Below are 13,368 nucleotides of genomic sequence, written 5' to 3'. Positions count from 1 at the left end.
TCCCATTCGGCTCTGAAGCTCCGCCCATTCGGCTGTGCAGTGAGCACCCTCTCCCTGAGTGTCGGCTTACGAAGTGCAGCGGAAACACCAGCGTTGAGCACAGTGTGTGTGTGTGTGTGTGTGTGAAAGGGGTTGCTGTGGTAACGGTCAGCTGCACGCTGCGTCATAAACCATTCACACACACAAGAAACTTCGGCTGAGGTGAGAGAGACGTGTGTGTGTGTGATTATTCATGGTGGTGTTTTACAAATACACACATTTTAAAGGTAAAGCTCAATAAAGTCCTGTTCTTGTGTGTAGATTTGTGAAGACTACTGAAGAAGACTATGGATTTGTTGGGGAAAGAAGACAAAGGTTCTGATGACTGAGGATGACAGAGGAGCTGAGGATCATCCAGGCAGGACAGGTGAGGGCTGAGGGATCTGCACCATGACTGACAGCCCCTGGGAGTTTTATTAGTACCAGTGTGGATTTATTGTATTATATTTGTCTAAAAAACATCTTTACATTTTCACTTAATATTGTGGTATTTCCTTTTATTTAAGAAAGCCAACAGCTTTATTATAATATTATATAATAATATGATAAAAGATAAGAAAATGATGTTAAATTACGCCTGTGAACCTCCCAAGTTCCATATGTTACTGATCTTTTAGCTCCTTACAGCGATAAACATTTCTCTGTTCTTTCTTATTTAAATTCAGGGGATTCAGATGTCATGCAGTGGGATGAAATTTTTTCAAAAACATCTGTCTCTGCTGATGACATGGAGCATGCAAGCTCAAGTGCCCCAGAGCCTCAGGATGGACATCTCCAGGAGTTCCATCCTTCACAACACTGTAGGTTACAATTTACAGCAACTATTTCTTACATTTTAAAATCACTTTGCTAGGCGTACACAGTGCTGCAGAGATCCCCTAACTCAGTAAAATGTAGCTGAGGAGAGAAAGTGGGATTGAAGGATAATATTATCTGTTAAAGAAGACACTGTATACACTAAAGTCTAATAATAGATAAGTTTTTATCAGATACACAGAGAAAGAACTGGATGTAAAATTTTGTGCTACATTAACTGTATTTGCACCATGCAAAGTTTTATGATTAAGATATGTTATGTCCACACAGACTAACAAGAGTTAGAATTATTCAAAGCTTAGGCAGCTGCAAAGATGATTTAAAATCAATTAAATAAAAGCATTGTGACATATTAAGAATCTTTACATGCAAATGACTAAAAAATACACTTAACAGGGTTATAAACAGTATAGATGTAACTCAACCAGAAAAATGGCTTTACCGCTTTGGGGTGCTATAACTATAGATTTATTTCATTTTCTCAAGAATTAATGAGCCACAGCGCACGTGGTAACAGATAAATTCCAGTGAAACATTAAACTTATTCATAATAACAGTACAAAAATTACAGTAAAAATTTAGGATTTTAATTAAATGTAGTCGTTTCTTATTATTTTTAGTTTATTATTATCTTATACCCTAGATTTTATCATGTGTAACACTCGTGTAGCCAGAGTCTGGGTGTGCATGAGAAAAAATGGGTGTGCCACAATTATTGTCAGATTAATGTGCAAAAACTATATAATAAAACTATATAAGCTACATAGCCTTTATCAGACTCTACTTTTATTTAAGTGCACTCACAATGATGACAAAATGTAAACATATGTATTTTGTAAAATAATGAAAGTAAACAGGGTACGCTTTTCCTTATGGGCTTCAGTGAACTTGAGCGCGTCAAAAAAAATAACCGAAACTCTATACTGTATACTTGCCTTACAGGTGTGAAGAATATATACTTATAATGCATAAGTATTACAACGCATGTTATAATAAGGAAAATCTCCATCTCTTTTATTCCAGGGATTAAAAAATGGTAACAATGTCAGGTTTAGAATCTAGAAAATTTTAAATGTACACAAATTTAAGATCCCGGAGGGTTGAAAATAATCTTCGTCCCAAGAGCTGGCTGGGGATATCTTAAAGTGGTAAAAGGTGCATTTTATTTTTTCTCACTGGCCTCTCTAGTTTGTATGAGGAAACTGAATATACACACAGTAACACTAAGACAACAACAACAGCTGAAAACAAATTGTGATTTAAAATGCTCTGATTATTCTGCGTAAATATTATTTAGTACAAAATTCCTAAAAAAACATCTTATGAAACATTTACACAAATGTAAGACAATTTATTTGTTAGTTATTATAAATTTCTGTTTTGAAAGTTTGTTTTCCAGTTATATTTTTTAAATTGTCATGTTTTTAAATGTAATTAAAAAAATATAATAACAATAAACAGATACAAACAGAGATAGGTGGTATACTGTAATAATTCAGTCTTTGTACAAATAAAATTGTCAGCTAGTGAACTTTTTTTTTTTAAACAATTTTTTTTTAACTCATTATTGTACAGTGAATGTCAATAGCTCTGGTTTAGATTTTTCTTGTGGAAATTACTATCACTGTAGTATTTCTTTGATACAACATATTGTTGACTATTTATGTCTTAAGCTTTCATTTTCATTTCACGAATGACTGGAGATGTGAAATGCGACTGATTTATTTTGGCCGCTATCATTTTGCCGTGGCGGTAATAGGCATTCTGGTTAGCCACTTACTGTATGTGTGTGTGTTTGGAATAGATGAGTTTGATGCACGCTATGCTGTGGTAGAGCTTTTAGCGAAAGAACGGTACGGCACTCTCTACACTGGAGTCCACAAGGCAGATGGAAAAAAGGTAATTAATATTCTATGGAAAAGAAAAAATATAAAAAACTATGTACTGTAATGTGTTATATATACTAAATTGTAAATGCTGATGTGTAAATATATATATAAAATAATATAAATAAAATAATACTTTTGCGTCCATGTGAACAGGTCGGCATTAAATGTGTAATGAAAAATCCTACAGATGAACTCATCACCATCGTAAGTAAAACTTACTTTACGTCTGAATGCAGTGAAGGGCCAGGGGTAGCTCAGTGGTAGCTCAGTGGTTAAGGCATTGGACTGCGGTTCGGAAGATCCCAGGTTCAAACCCCACAACCACCAAGTTGCCACTTGAGCGAAGCCCTTAACCCTCAATTGCTCGGATGTGTAATGAGATACAAAAATGTAAGTCCCTCTGGATAAGAGCGTCTGCCAAATGCCTAAATTTAAATGTAAGCAAGAAGCACTTATCACACAATCATGTTATCGAGCAGATCTCCACTCAACAGAAATGTCCATTTACTTCTTCTGCTAACAATCACAAACATCTCATTTTTACACTTTGTAACATCTCATTTGAGACTGATCTAAAGTCAGTTCCAGTCCAAACCTCCTCCACTGTCCCATCTGTGCTTATCACACTTCATATACCCTCCATGCTAACTCTTGCTAACCCATGCAAATCTTATGTGTGTAATTTTAGCCTGAGCAGATGAAAATGCTGCCTCTGGAGGTGGCGTTAATCAAGCTGGTGTCCAAGCCTCCTCTTTGTAAGAATGTGGTGGAACTGCTGGATTGGTTTGAGACGTCCACTTTCTTCTTCTTGGTGGTGGAGCGCCCCAACCCCTGCATGGACCTCCGTGACTTCTGTAAACTTGACAATGGTCGACTGGCTGAACCAGTGGCTCAGAAGGTCATGCAGCAGGTGGTTCGAGCTGCTTGCCACTGCTGTGAACACGGAGTCCTTCACTGTGACTTTGAGCAGAATCTTCTGATCAATCCGGACACACTAGAGGTGAAGTTAGTTGACTTTGGCTGTGCTGAAGTAATGACGGACGAGCTTTACACAGACTTCCCAGGTTAGTTCAGTATTGATAAAGTATGCGTTCAAATGAACAATGCAGTGAAGAATCATGGCGACTGATAGTTTTTCTATTTTTTCTTCCTCAGGAAATTTAGCTTTCTCTCCTCCTGAATGGGTACAGTACAGAAAGTACTTTGGGTTTCCTGCTATCATCTGGGGTGTGGGTGTTCTCCTGTTTGAGTTAGTCTGTGGAGAGCTGCCCTTTTGCAATGAAAAGGAGATTGTTGAGGGACTTTTGCCATTTATTCCTGGTCTGTCTGATGGTGAGAAAATGAAAAAGCATCACTTTTCATAATTTCTCTTTTTTGTAAATTTAAACTGCCTTCTTACCATCTATTTCATCGCTGCTCTCACAGAGTGCTGCAACCTGATACAGCAGTGTCTGAACAAAGACCCTGAATGTCGACCAACTTTCAAGGAAATTCTGGACCACAAGTGGTTCAAGAAGTCACTTGAGGACACAGCCATGTAGAAGATGGAAAAAGCTGAGAAGAATCTATTTAGGACGGGTAGGACACACTTTTTGCCAGGTAGTAAATCAGCGTTGAAGAAGGTGATTGAGAGAACTCAGGTTTATAAATATGTGTTGGCTCTAACTTCAGCCGGTCATACTTCCAGGTTGGAATTTCTCTTCTTTCCCCAGTGGAAGCTCCCAAAATGCTGCTCTGTCATCAGCGCAAGGCCTCAGTGCTCCTCAGATCCATGAAGATGACCTTGGACTGGGCTTATGTGGGTAGTTTTTCTGTGAAAACCTGTGACGACAAGTCAGTAAATGGTTTAGTACTGAATTACCAGTTTGTACGCAAACAGTGGAAAACAGTTTGGTGTGGACTTTATATTATCTTGAACACCTTTTTCATTATATTGAACTTTAATCCTAATAGCACACAGATATAGCACAGACTGATTTGTGATCACACTATCTGATATTACCCAAATAAGGAGGGGGTTCCTGTCTTTTTCCTTTCAAGGTTTCTTCTCATTGCTATCCCAGTGAGTTTTTTTTCGTGCCACCATTGTTAAAAAGCACTATACAAATAAAATTGAATGGAAATCAAGTTGATGCACATGAGTCTGTATTATGTCCAGGTTTAGGTTGGGCCACAGCAAGAAAAAAAAAGAAAAGAAAATTATCAAGAAATAAAAAGGCAGAGAGACCAAATAATGCATTTGCTTGGTGCTTCTTTACAGAGTGAACTTGCATTCTCCCAAACTAACTTCCTACAAATCATTATTTATAAGTTATTTGCAGAAGGTAGACTTCCCAAAATTCAATCTTTATGCTCCCTAGCAAACTAAAGTCTTTTTCTTGGTGAGTCTCACTAACAAGTGGTTTTCTTATAGACACACAGGTGTTTAGACCTGATCCTGTAAGTTCCCCTCACATTGTGTGTGTATGGGAATGCTTTTACTTCCACTGTTAAACACAGATTTCCACTATACAATGTTTCATAATACAACTTCAAGTCTTTAAGTGATTGCTGTTCATGATTTTTTTTTCTGACCACATTTCTTCTGCAAAGTTAATGAAGTTGTTGATAAAGATTCAATATTCAGAGATCATTGTACTGTGAAGTTTGGTGAATGTTCTGAACAGTTTTGGTTGGACACTTTTTGTTGTATTTCTGCAGCCTTTTTTCAGGCTCGTAGATGCAATGGTCATCAACTCCAGTCCTGGCCCTTGCCCACACATTTAAGTTTTTTCTCTGCTTCCAGCACAGCTAAGTCCATATTTACTAAGCACCTCAGAGTATAAAATTGCTCCTATTGGAAGTGGCCAAAAAATCTCAGAGTAACACAGTTTGGTCCTACTTTTATGAGGAGGACTAAGAGTAATTTATCAACATTCTTAAAATAGTGTGGCGTGGGCGGGGCGGCGGCTGACGACCAGCATGCCTTGCGGGGATGTCGGTGTGTGTTCACCATGTTGGGGAAAGGTGTTTGGGTTGGTGGCTTCGGCCCTGTTTGTGTGAGGAGTGTGAGATGTGTGAAATGTGCTCCAGTTCAAGCTAGTGCTGAATTGGATGTAGGCTCCTAAGTGAAGGTACTGCTCATGACTTACATGCTGTGTGCTTAATAAAGTACTCCCAGCCATTGCATTGGGTAGCAAATAAGCTCACTCGTCTCTCCAGCATTCTTCCCGGCGTAAAAATGCTACATTGGTGTCAGAAGTGGGATAGAGAATAACGGGTTTGAGCGCACAAAGGAGGACCTTCTAAAAATCCAAGCAGGCCGCCGAGTAGCGGAGCTACTACTCGCGCAGAAGAAGCGTTTTACTGGCGGAGCTAGCGCGACCACACCACGTCAACCAACGCGGAGCGGGAAGCAGAAAATCCCGGCGCTGGATCTCGGGGCGGAGGCTGGCGCTGCGCAAGAGCCGGAGCAAGATACAGCCCTCTGCGCTGTTAGCCGGCAAAGCGAACTGCCGCTGCGCGAGGCCGAGCGCGCTGAGCCCATATTGGCGGCACATCGCGGCGGAAGAGCCGAGCGACCGCCCGCAGCTCAGTGGCGCTCGGTTCGTGAACCTAGCCGGGGACAGGGCTACCCGTCGCGGCTAGGCAACGAGCAGCTCTCCGACGTTTCGCGGCGAGGCGACGGCGCGGGTGATCGTAAGGAGGCGCTGCGCGAGGTCGAGCGCTCTGAGCCCATAATGACGGCACATTACGGCGAAAGAGCCGAGCGACCGCCCGCAGCTCAGTGGCGCTTGGTAGGTGAACCTAGCCGGGGACAGGGCTACCCGTCGCGGCTAGGCCTCGACACCGCTTCCGAGATTCCGCGACGACGCCGAGGCCAGGGACCGCCGGACTACCACTGCAACGTTCTCAGGCCTGAGGGACAGCCGGACTACCGCTTCAACGTTCTCAGGCCTGAGGGACAGCGTACACCAGCAGCCGCTAAACTAGCGCCGGGTGGACGGTTGTGGAGCCCCGCGGGGCTTTACATCGACTGTGTGCCGGACGGCGTCTTACTGCGGGCGCTCGTGGACACCGGCTCCACTGTTTCCCACGGGTTGAGGAACTGTGAACCGCTCATCGCCAGACAGAAGGGCCCCACCCAGCGCTCGCGGGCACCGCAGCAAGACTTTTGGGTGGGGGCACCTATGGGGCGAATGGGCGTGGACACTCACAGCCAGCTCGGCTCTCCGATGTCATCTACCGGGTGCGGTTGGCAGGGCGGGCACGAGTTTTGCCCCACCGGGACCGTCTTGCGCCTCCACAGCCGCACGCCGGGGAACCATTGAACTGTGGAGGCCGGACCGCCTCAGGACTACATTCGCGTTCACCCCTCACCTGCCAAAGGACGCCGGCGTTCCCACCGCCAGCGCCGACCGCCTCCACGCCTCCGAAACGGAGTTCGTCATGGTGACCAGGGACGGTCACAGCTCGGGTGGGGGCAGTGTGGCGTGGGCGGGGCGGCGGCTGACGACCAGCATGCCTTGCGGGGATGTCGGTGTGTGTTCACCATGTTGGGGAAAGGTGTTTGGGTTGGTGGCTTCGGCCCTGTTTGTGTGAGGGGTGTGTGACGTGTGAAATGTGCTCCAGTTCAAGCTAGTGCTGAATTGGATGTAGGCTCCTGAGTGAAGGTGCTGCTCATGCCTTACATGCTGTGTGCTTAATAAAGTACTCCCAGCCATTGCATTGGGTAGCAAATAAGCTCACTCATCTCTCCAGCATTCTTCCCGGCGTAAAAACGCTACAATAGGAAATCACTCCTATTTCCAACAAAGTCCTGGAACACCCCAGAAGTCTCTTAACCGGTTAGGATTAATGTGGAAATGGCATTTAGACAGAGAGGAGTGATGTTTTGGTAACACTGAGTGCACTGCGCTAATAAAAGATATGTTTGGACAAAAAAAATAATCCCTTTAATTTTTTTTACATGCAGCATGCAACTGGACAATTGACAAACATTTTGTATGCTGTCTCTGCAGGTGACTGCTACTTTGTTTTTTTAAATAACAGCGAAGATGCAGCTTTGAAACTGTAATGCTTTGGGTTTGGTACAGCAACAATGTCATACATAATAAATCAAATTTTGCTTATACAACACTACAGATCATGCATTGGTGGCTCAGTGGCCCGGGTTTGATTCCCACCCAATGCCCAAACCCCTGCCAATAGATGCAGGCCAGTGCCAAGTTCAGTGGTGTTAAACCTGTTCCTAGTTGTGTGCAGATGGAATGGTCTGCTGTGGCAACCCCTCGATGAGAGCAGCCCAACAGCACTGCAGATCATACACAGATGCTGCATTCATGGAGTTGTGGGCATCATCCATGGCACACACAATAAAATAATTGAATTTATTCATACATTTATGTACTTATATCAAATTATGGTCTAAAATATTTTTTATAAGCAGCACTCATTAACACTGCGTACCTATTTTTTTTACAATCCTCAGGGGAACGTGCAGCAAACTAGCAGGGGCATTGATGCTTTCACAAATTGCCTCACTTTTTATTCTTAGAGGTAAGAGTAGGGCAGAATTTTTATTTAATTGTTACTCTCTTTTTTACTATCTCCTCTGCAAGCTTAAAAAAGTCTTTAAAGTCATTAAATTCAATTATTACAGTCCTACACAGCTTAAAACAGTTGTGATTGGAACAGAGTAATTAGGATAAGGTCTTGCAGCGAGTCACACATCCTGAGTTTTGTCTATGTGCATAAAGCTTTCACACAACTGGTGCTGATTTCACCATTTTGCTTCTCCAGTATAACCGCAGAGGTGTTTAAGTAAATATGGAATCAACTTTCATTATTGGAGGCTCAGGTACAAAACAATAGGAATTTCAGTCATCAGCCATCAGCCCCAGAACTGGCTCTGTCAAACTGCACTGAAGAGGAGAAGATGAAGCATTTGTGGACTCTCTGTTCTGGGTAAGTATTTTATAAATTATTGTTTAATAAAAAGTGTTTCAGTTAGCTTACAGGTGTTTTAGACAGCATTATATATGTGAGGCTGGTGTGTTTCCGCTTATCGTTATTCTGAGGCACCCTGACATTACTTAGGTGAGCTTAGCTAATGGTAGGCTTTATGTACAGCAGTTAGAGGGCTAACGAAAGATAGAGAAAAAAACAAAACAGAAAGATCGTGTTTAACGCTTAGGGAGCGACACTTCAGTACTTGATACGTTAAGGGATATAAAACCTGCCAAAGTCTATAATGCTTATCTACGAGTGTTAGATCTGTTAAATTATTTGTATGAATTGTTGTTGTTAATTTAAAACATCACTCCAGGGGGTCACGTGATGCTTACGACCTAAGTGGCATTGCGCCATTTTCACCGTTTTACGCTGGACTACGTGGCTTTTTCACTGTAACTCTCAGCAGTAAAGTCTTAACCATGTCAGGAACTGGTCCAGGTACCTCCCAACTTAAAACTAGACGGGGCCGCACGATGAAAAAAAGCCAAGCGGCCGCTAATCAAGGTAGCAAAGATGGCGGATTCGCTCATTTCGAATCAACGCTAGACTCAATTGCAACTCGTTTAGAGGACAATACGAAACGTATTACAGAAGCGGAGAGTCGCATCTCCCAGACGGAGGACAAAGTGGCGGAACATAACAAGATTGCGACGCTGAAAAAAACTGCCGGCGAGACAATAGTCGCATCACAGGTTTGAAAGAGGAAGCGGAGGACCGCAAACCTGTTGAGTTTTTCCAGACTTGGTTACCGAAGTTGCTGGGAATTGAGGCCAAATGTTAAAATTTACCGGGCATATAGAACTGGTCCACTCAAACCCAACCGCACACGCCCTGTGCTGATCAAGCTTTATAATTGCTCGGACAAGTTTAAAATGCTGGCAGCGGCTAAGAAGAAGGGCCATCTCACATATGAGGGCAGTGACATTTTTATCACACAGGATCTGTCTGCTAAAGTCAGAGAGAAAAGACGGGCATAAAACGACTCAGCTCATTCAAAGCGGAGTCCGTTTCACGATGCGCTACCCAGACAACCTCTGTTTCAACTTTAACGGGTCGGACTACTCCTTCCACTGTGCACAAGATGCACAGTCGTTTCTGAGCGGGTTGAATTAATCCCGCTCTGCCTACACAAATGGAGATGAGAAGCGCAGTGTTCCATTTCTAACAGGTAATATGTGGACAGACAGGTACTTTAGAGACACTCTAAGTTCATTGAAGGACTTTGTTCCTGATTTTGTACCTGTTTTATGGTGATTTGATGCTGAGTGATTTTCGGTGCACTTTTTTTAATTATTATTTTCATTTTATTAATATTTTTATTTAATTATTATTATTTATTACATAAAAAATATGTTATTATTTATTTACTTATTTTTCTTTTTCTCACTCATTTGAAGTTCCCGGCTAGAGCTCATATGTCAGAGCCGCTTAGTTACGGTTATCCAAGAGTTAGCGTGGTGGGAGTGGAAGGGGTAGATAGAGTTTTACTCCGTCTTTTTGGTGTGTTGTGACTACTTTTTTTCACGTTCTTCACACATTCGCATTTAAGTTTGATGGCGAGGGCAGGAGGTGCTCATCAAAGTTCGGTTTTGGTAAAGGGGTGGGGTGAATATGGTTTTGTTTGGTGTGTTTTGTTATCGTTTATTTTGACCATTCTCTGCTGTCCTAACAACACAGAACCCTTTTATACTTGGACTTCTATATTATTGAGATTATTTCAATATGTTGCAGTCCAATGATGAGTGATCTTAAATGTATTTGCCTTAATGTAAAAGGCATTAACCATGTAAACCCTTAGGAGTCTAAGGGTGTTTTGGAGCCCTGAAGAGATTCTGACGTGTCCTGACATTTTTGTATTTTTCAGTTACTTATAAACATATAAATGTCTAAAGTCTGATATCATTTTATTTAGCACAAACTGGGCAACAATATTATATGAGCAGTATGTATGTACAAATTTGTATATTGGAGAAAAAAACAGTTATGTGTGATTTTTGAAAACAACAAAAAAACAAATCACTGAAATAAGACCACAAAACACATTCATGACATTTGTGCACAAGACTTTTGTGACCTGGATCTTATAATGTAGAGGTTTTACTTCAAAATGATGTGACAATCACTTCCCTCACTCATTTACAGAAAACAATACATTCATTTAAATTTTCTTTAGAAAACAAACACTTTTTGTTTAGAAAGGCAGTATGCGAGGAGGCGTGAATGATTATGAATAATGCTGTAATTCACACCAGAGAAGACAAAGGCCGCATAATGAGCTGTATAATTACCCCTTTCACTCAGGTATGTGTAAAGTGTTACACAAAGAAAAGTGTTACAAGAAAATAATTAGAAGACAGAAACATATTTTTTTGTTTGTAGTTTATTTGGAATAACTTAAGATTCACTTGCAAAAATTCCAGAAACAGTTCAAAATAAATAAAAAGTGCAAACAACATTCGTGGTAAAATGGTGCAAACCAAAAACAGTGTAGAATATAAACTGTGCAAAAACATTCATGCAGGATTAAACTCCAACAGGAACAATGCAAAATAAAAACTGAAAACCCAGACATTTAAAGTCAAATTGTGCAAACAGGAACAGTGCAAGATAAAATGGGTGTATGATTTTTATAGTCACACATCCCTGTGCCACTCTTGAAAGCAGTTCCTGTTCAACTGAAGACACAGGGGAACATTGCATGTGTGGCATTTCCAAGGTGTTTTTTGCCACTTGCCACGCACTGCTTCTCAATGAGCACATAACCTGCGACCAGCAGTGGCAACATCTCTGGGATCCAAGGTCAATTCAGCTCCTGGAACTGGTACATGGTCACTACTTGTCAGTTTTGGTGTTACTTCCTGAGAGACATCACAAAGCTCTTTGATGAGTTGTTTCATAAACTCTTTATGGGACAGGTTACCATATAGTTCTTTATGCACAATGAAAGCATTGGTGGCAGCAATGTCCAAAAAGTGTAGAAAAATCTCTCTGTACCACTTCATTGTTTTGCGCTGTGCAGTGTAGTACTGTAAAAGCTGATTAGAGAGATCAACGCCACCCATGTGCTGGTTTTATGCAGTCACAGGTGCAGGACATGGAAATGTCTTTGTAGTCCATGTACCTTGTAATTTCACCCTCCTTTTTACTGTGTCTTCTGTATAAGCAGAATGGATGGTGGAACAGACAGATACTTCTTGTGTGTCCATCCACTTCACAAATACAAGAGGTCTATCCCGAATCCACCTGACAGACTTTTTTGAGAGTGAATTATTTGCATTCTGAGAGCAGTCCTTCCTGAGAATGTGATTCAGCAGAAGGCAGTTTGTGGTCCAGGTTCCCGTTCGGGCAGGAATCGCATAGCCTGTGGAACTGTGTCATCATCAGTCTGCATTTTTTATGACGTTGCCTGCATCTTGTTTGCTTGTTTGCCTTTGCTTTACCAATAGGAAGGTCAGTGAGAGGAATAAAAGCAGAAATGCCACGATTTAACAGAGGAACAGGTGCTTGAGGAAAATCTGTTTGAGTACCAACAGTAGCTGTCTCGTTAGTCTGTGTACTAACAGACACTTTAAAATCAGTTTGGGTACCAATACTTACATACCCTCTAGGCTTTCTGACAGATGGAGCCGGGGTACTAGACTCTGGCCTTACTGGCTTAAAAGAACAGTGAGGACTCTCAAAATCCAAACGCCGTCTTTTAGAAGGACCAGGTTTGGAATCACCTTTCCTAACATAGGTAAATCCTTTGTCACGAAGATAATGCATTAAAGAACCAGACAACTCAGAATCAGCTCGGACAGGACTCACAGAGGCCTGATCCATAACAGGTTCAGTCGGGTTGTAGTCCTCAGAAGGAACACGGTCTGGACTGCCTTGGCTGTCTGAATCATCCAAAGGGATAAAATCATTCAGTGGAGAAGTCGTGGTTAGCTATAAAATAGAACAAAATACATGAGAAACATTGAAACAGGTAAAATAAGGCAAATAAGTGAAGTAGTGCAAAGGAGATGCTTACCCATGGCTGGTCTCTTGAGAAATGAAGAACAAACCAAAGAAAAACGAGAAAAAGCCTTGAAAACAAGCACCGCCCTATATTTTTTTATAAAAAGATACGAAAAGTGAAAAGATAATAGAAAATAAATATTAAAGAAAACAATTTATAATGGGAAATTAATAAACGTAGGAGGAGTCAGATAAGCGCAGGGAGGAGTCAGATAAGCGCAGGGAGGAGTCAAAAATAGAGAAATGTAATTATAATGGAAATATTAATTGATATAAACTGGATTATAATGGAATAAAAATTCTGATAAGGTCAAATGAGGTGAAGGTACAGGGGAGGAGACTGGAGATCCCCCCCTCTCAGAAACTGTATAAAAGAAGCATGATTTTGACTGAGAAAGTAGTCTGATTTTGGCATTGCTTGTGATCTGATCTAAAGCATTGCTAATCCGGCTCACCTGGGTTCTTATTGCTGCAATAAAAGCCTGACTTACTTCATCCAGCTCTGCGTGGCGTAAACTTCTTTGATTCTTCTTTAATTCTATTTGTTTATGATTTGTTAACTGATTGATATTTTAAACTAACAGCAACATCAACAGGTGGAAGAATTATCTCCCACATTTATTGGTGA

General features: G+C 41.4%; 1 protein-coding gene across 4 annotated transcripts; it reads left to right on the top strand.

The window, feature by feature from the left end:
• Positions 1 to 146: 146 nt before the first annotated feature.
• On the top strand, positions 147 to 5,151 carry LOC128524569 (serine/threonine-protein kinase pim-1-like). 4 transcript variants are annotated; one of them, XR_008360541.1, is made up of 9 exons: positions 147 to 201; positions 301 to 406; positions 705 to 839; positions 2,660 to 2,754; positions 2,898 to 2,948; positions 3,433 to 3,808; positions 3,900 to 4,076; positions 4,170 to 4,343; positions 4,432 to 5,151. XR_008360541.1 is itself a non-coding variant. In XM_053497202.1 (9 exons), exons 2-8 carry the CDS (start codon positions 361 to 363, stop codon positions 4,283 to 4,285), a joined length of 996 nt encoding a protein of 331 aa, XP_053353177.1. In that variant the 5' UTR covers positions 147 to 201; positions 301 to 360; the 3' UTR covers positions 4,286 to 4,322; positions 4,457 to 5,151. The 4 variants fall into 4 exon arrangements, 2 of the variants coding, with proteins under 2 accessions (XP_053353177.1, XP_053353176.1); XR_008360542.1 differs by having other exon boundaries at positions 4,170 to 4,366; positions 4,457 to 5,151; XM_053497202.1 differs by having other exon boundaries at positions 4,170 to 4,322; positions 4,457 to 5,151.
• Positions 5,152 to 13,368: the final 8,217 nt, after the last annotated feature.

The sequence above is a fragment of the Clarias gariepinus genome, chromosome 5 (assembly GCF_024256425.1).
Source record: "Clarias gariepinus isolate MV-2021 ecotype Netherlands chromosome 5, CGAR_prim_01v2, whole genome shotgun sequence".
NCBI classification, from domain to species: Eukaryota; Metazoa; Chordata; class Actinopteri; order Siluriformes; family Clariidae; genus Clarias; species Clarias gariepinus.
This window is presented reverse-complemented; position numbering and strand designations above follow the sequence as displayed.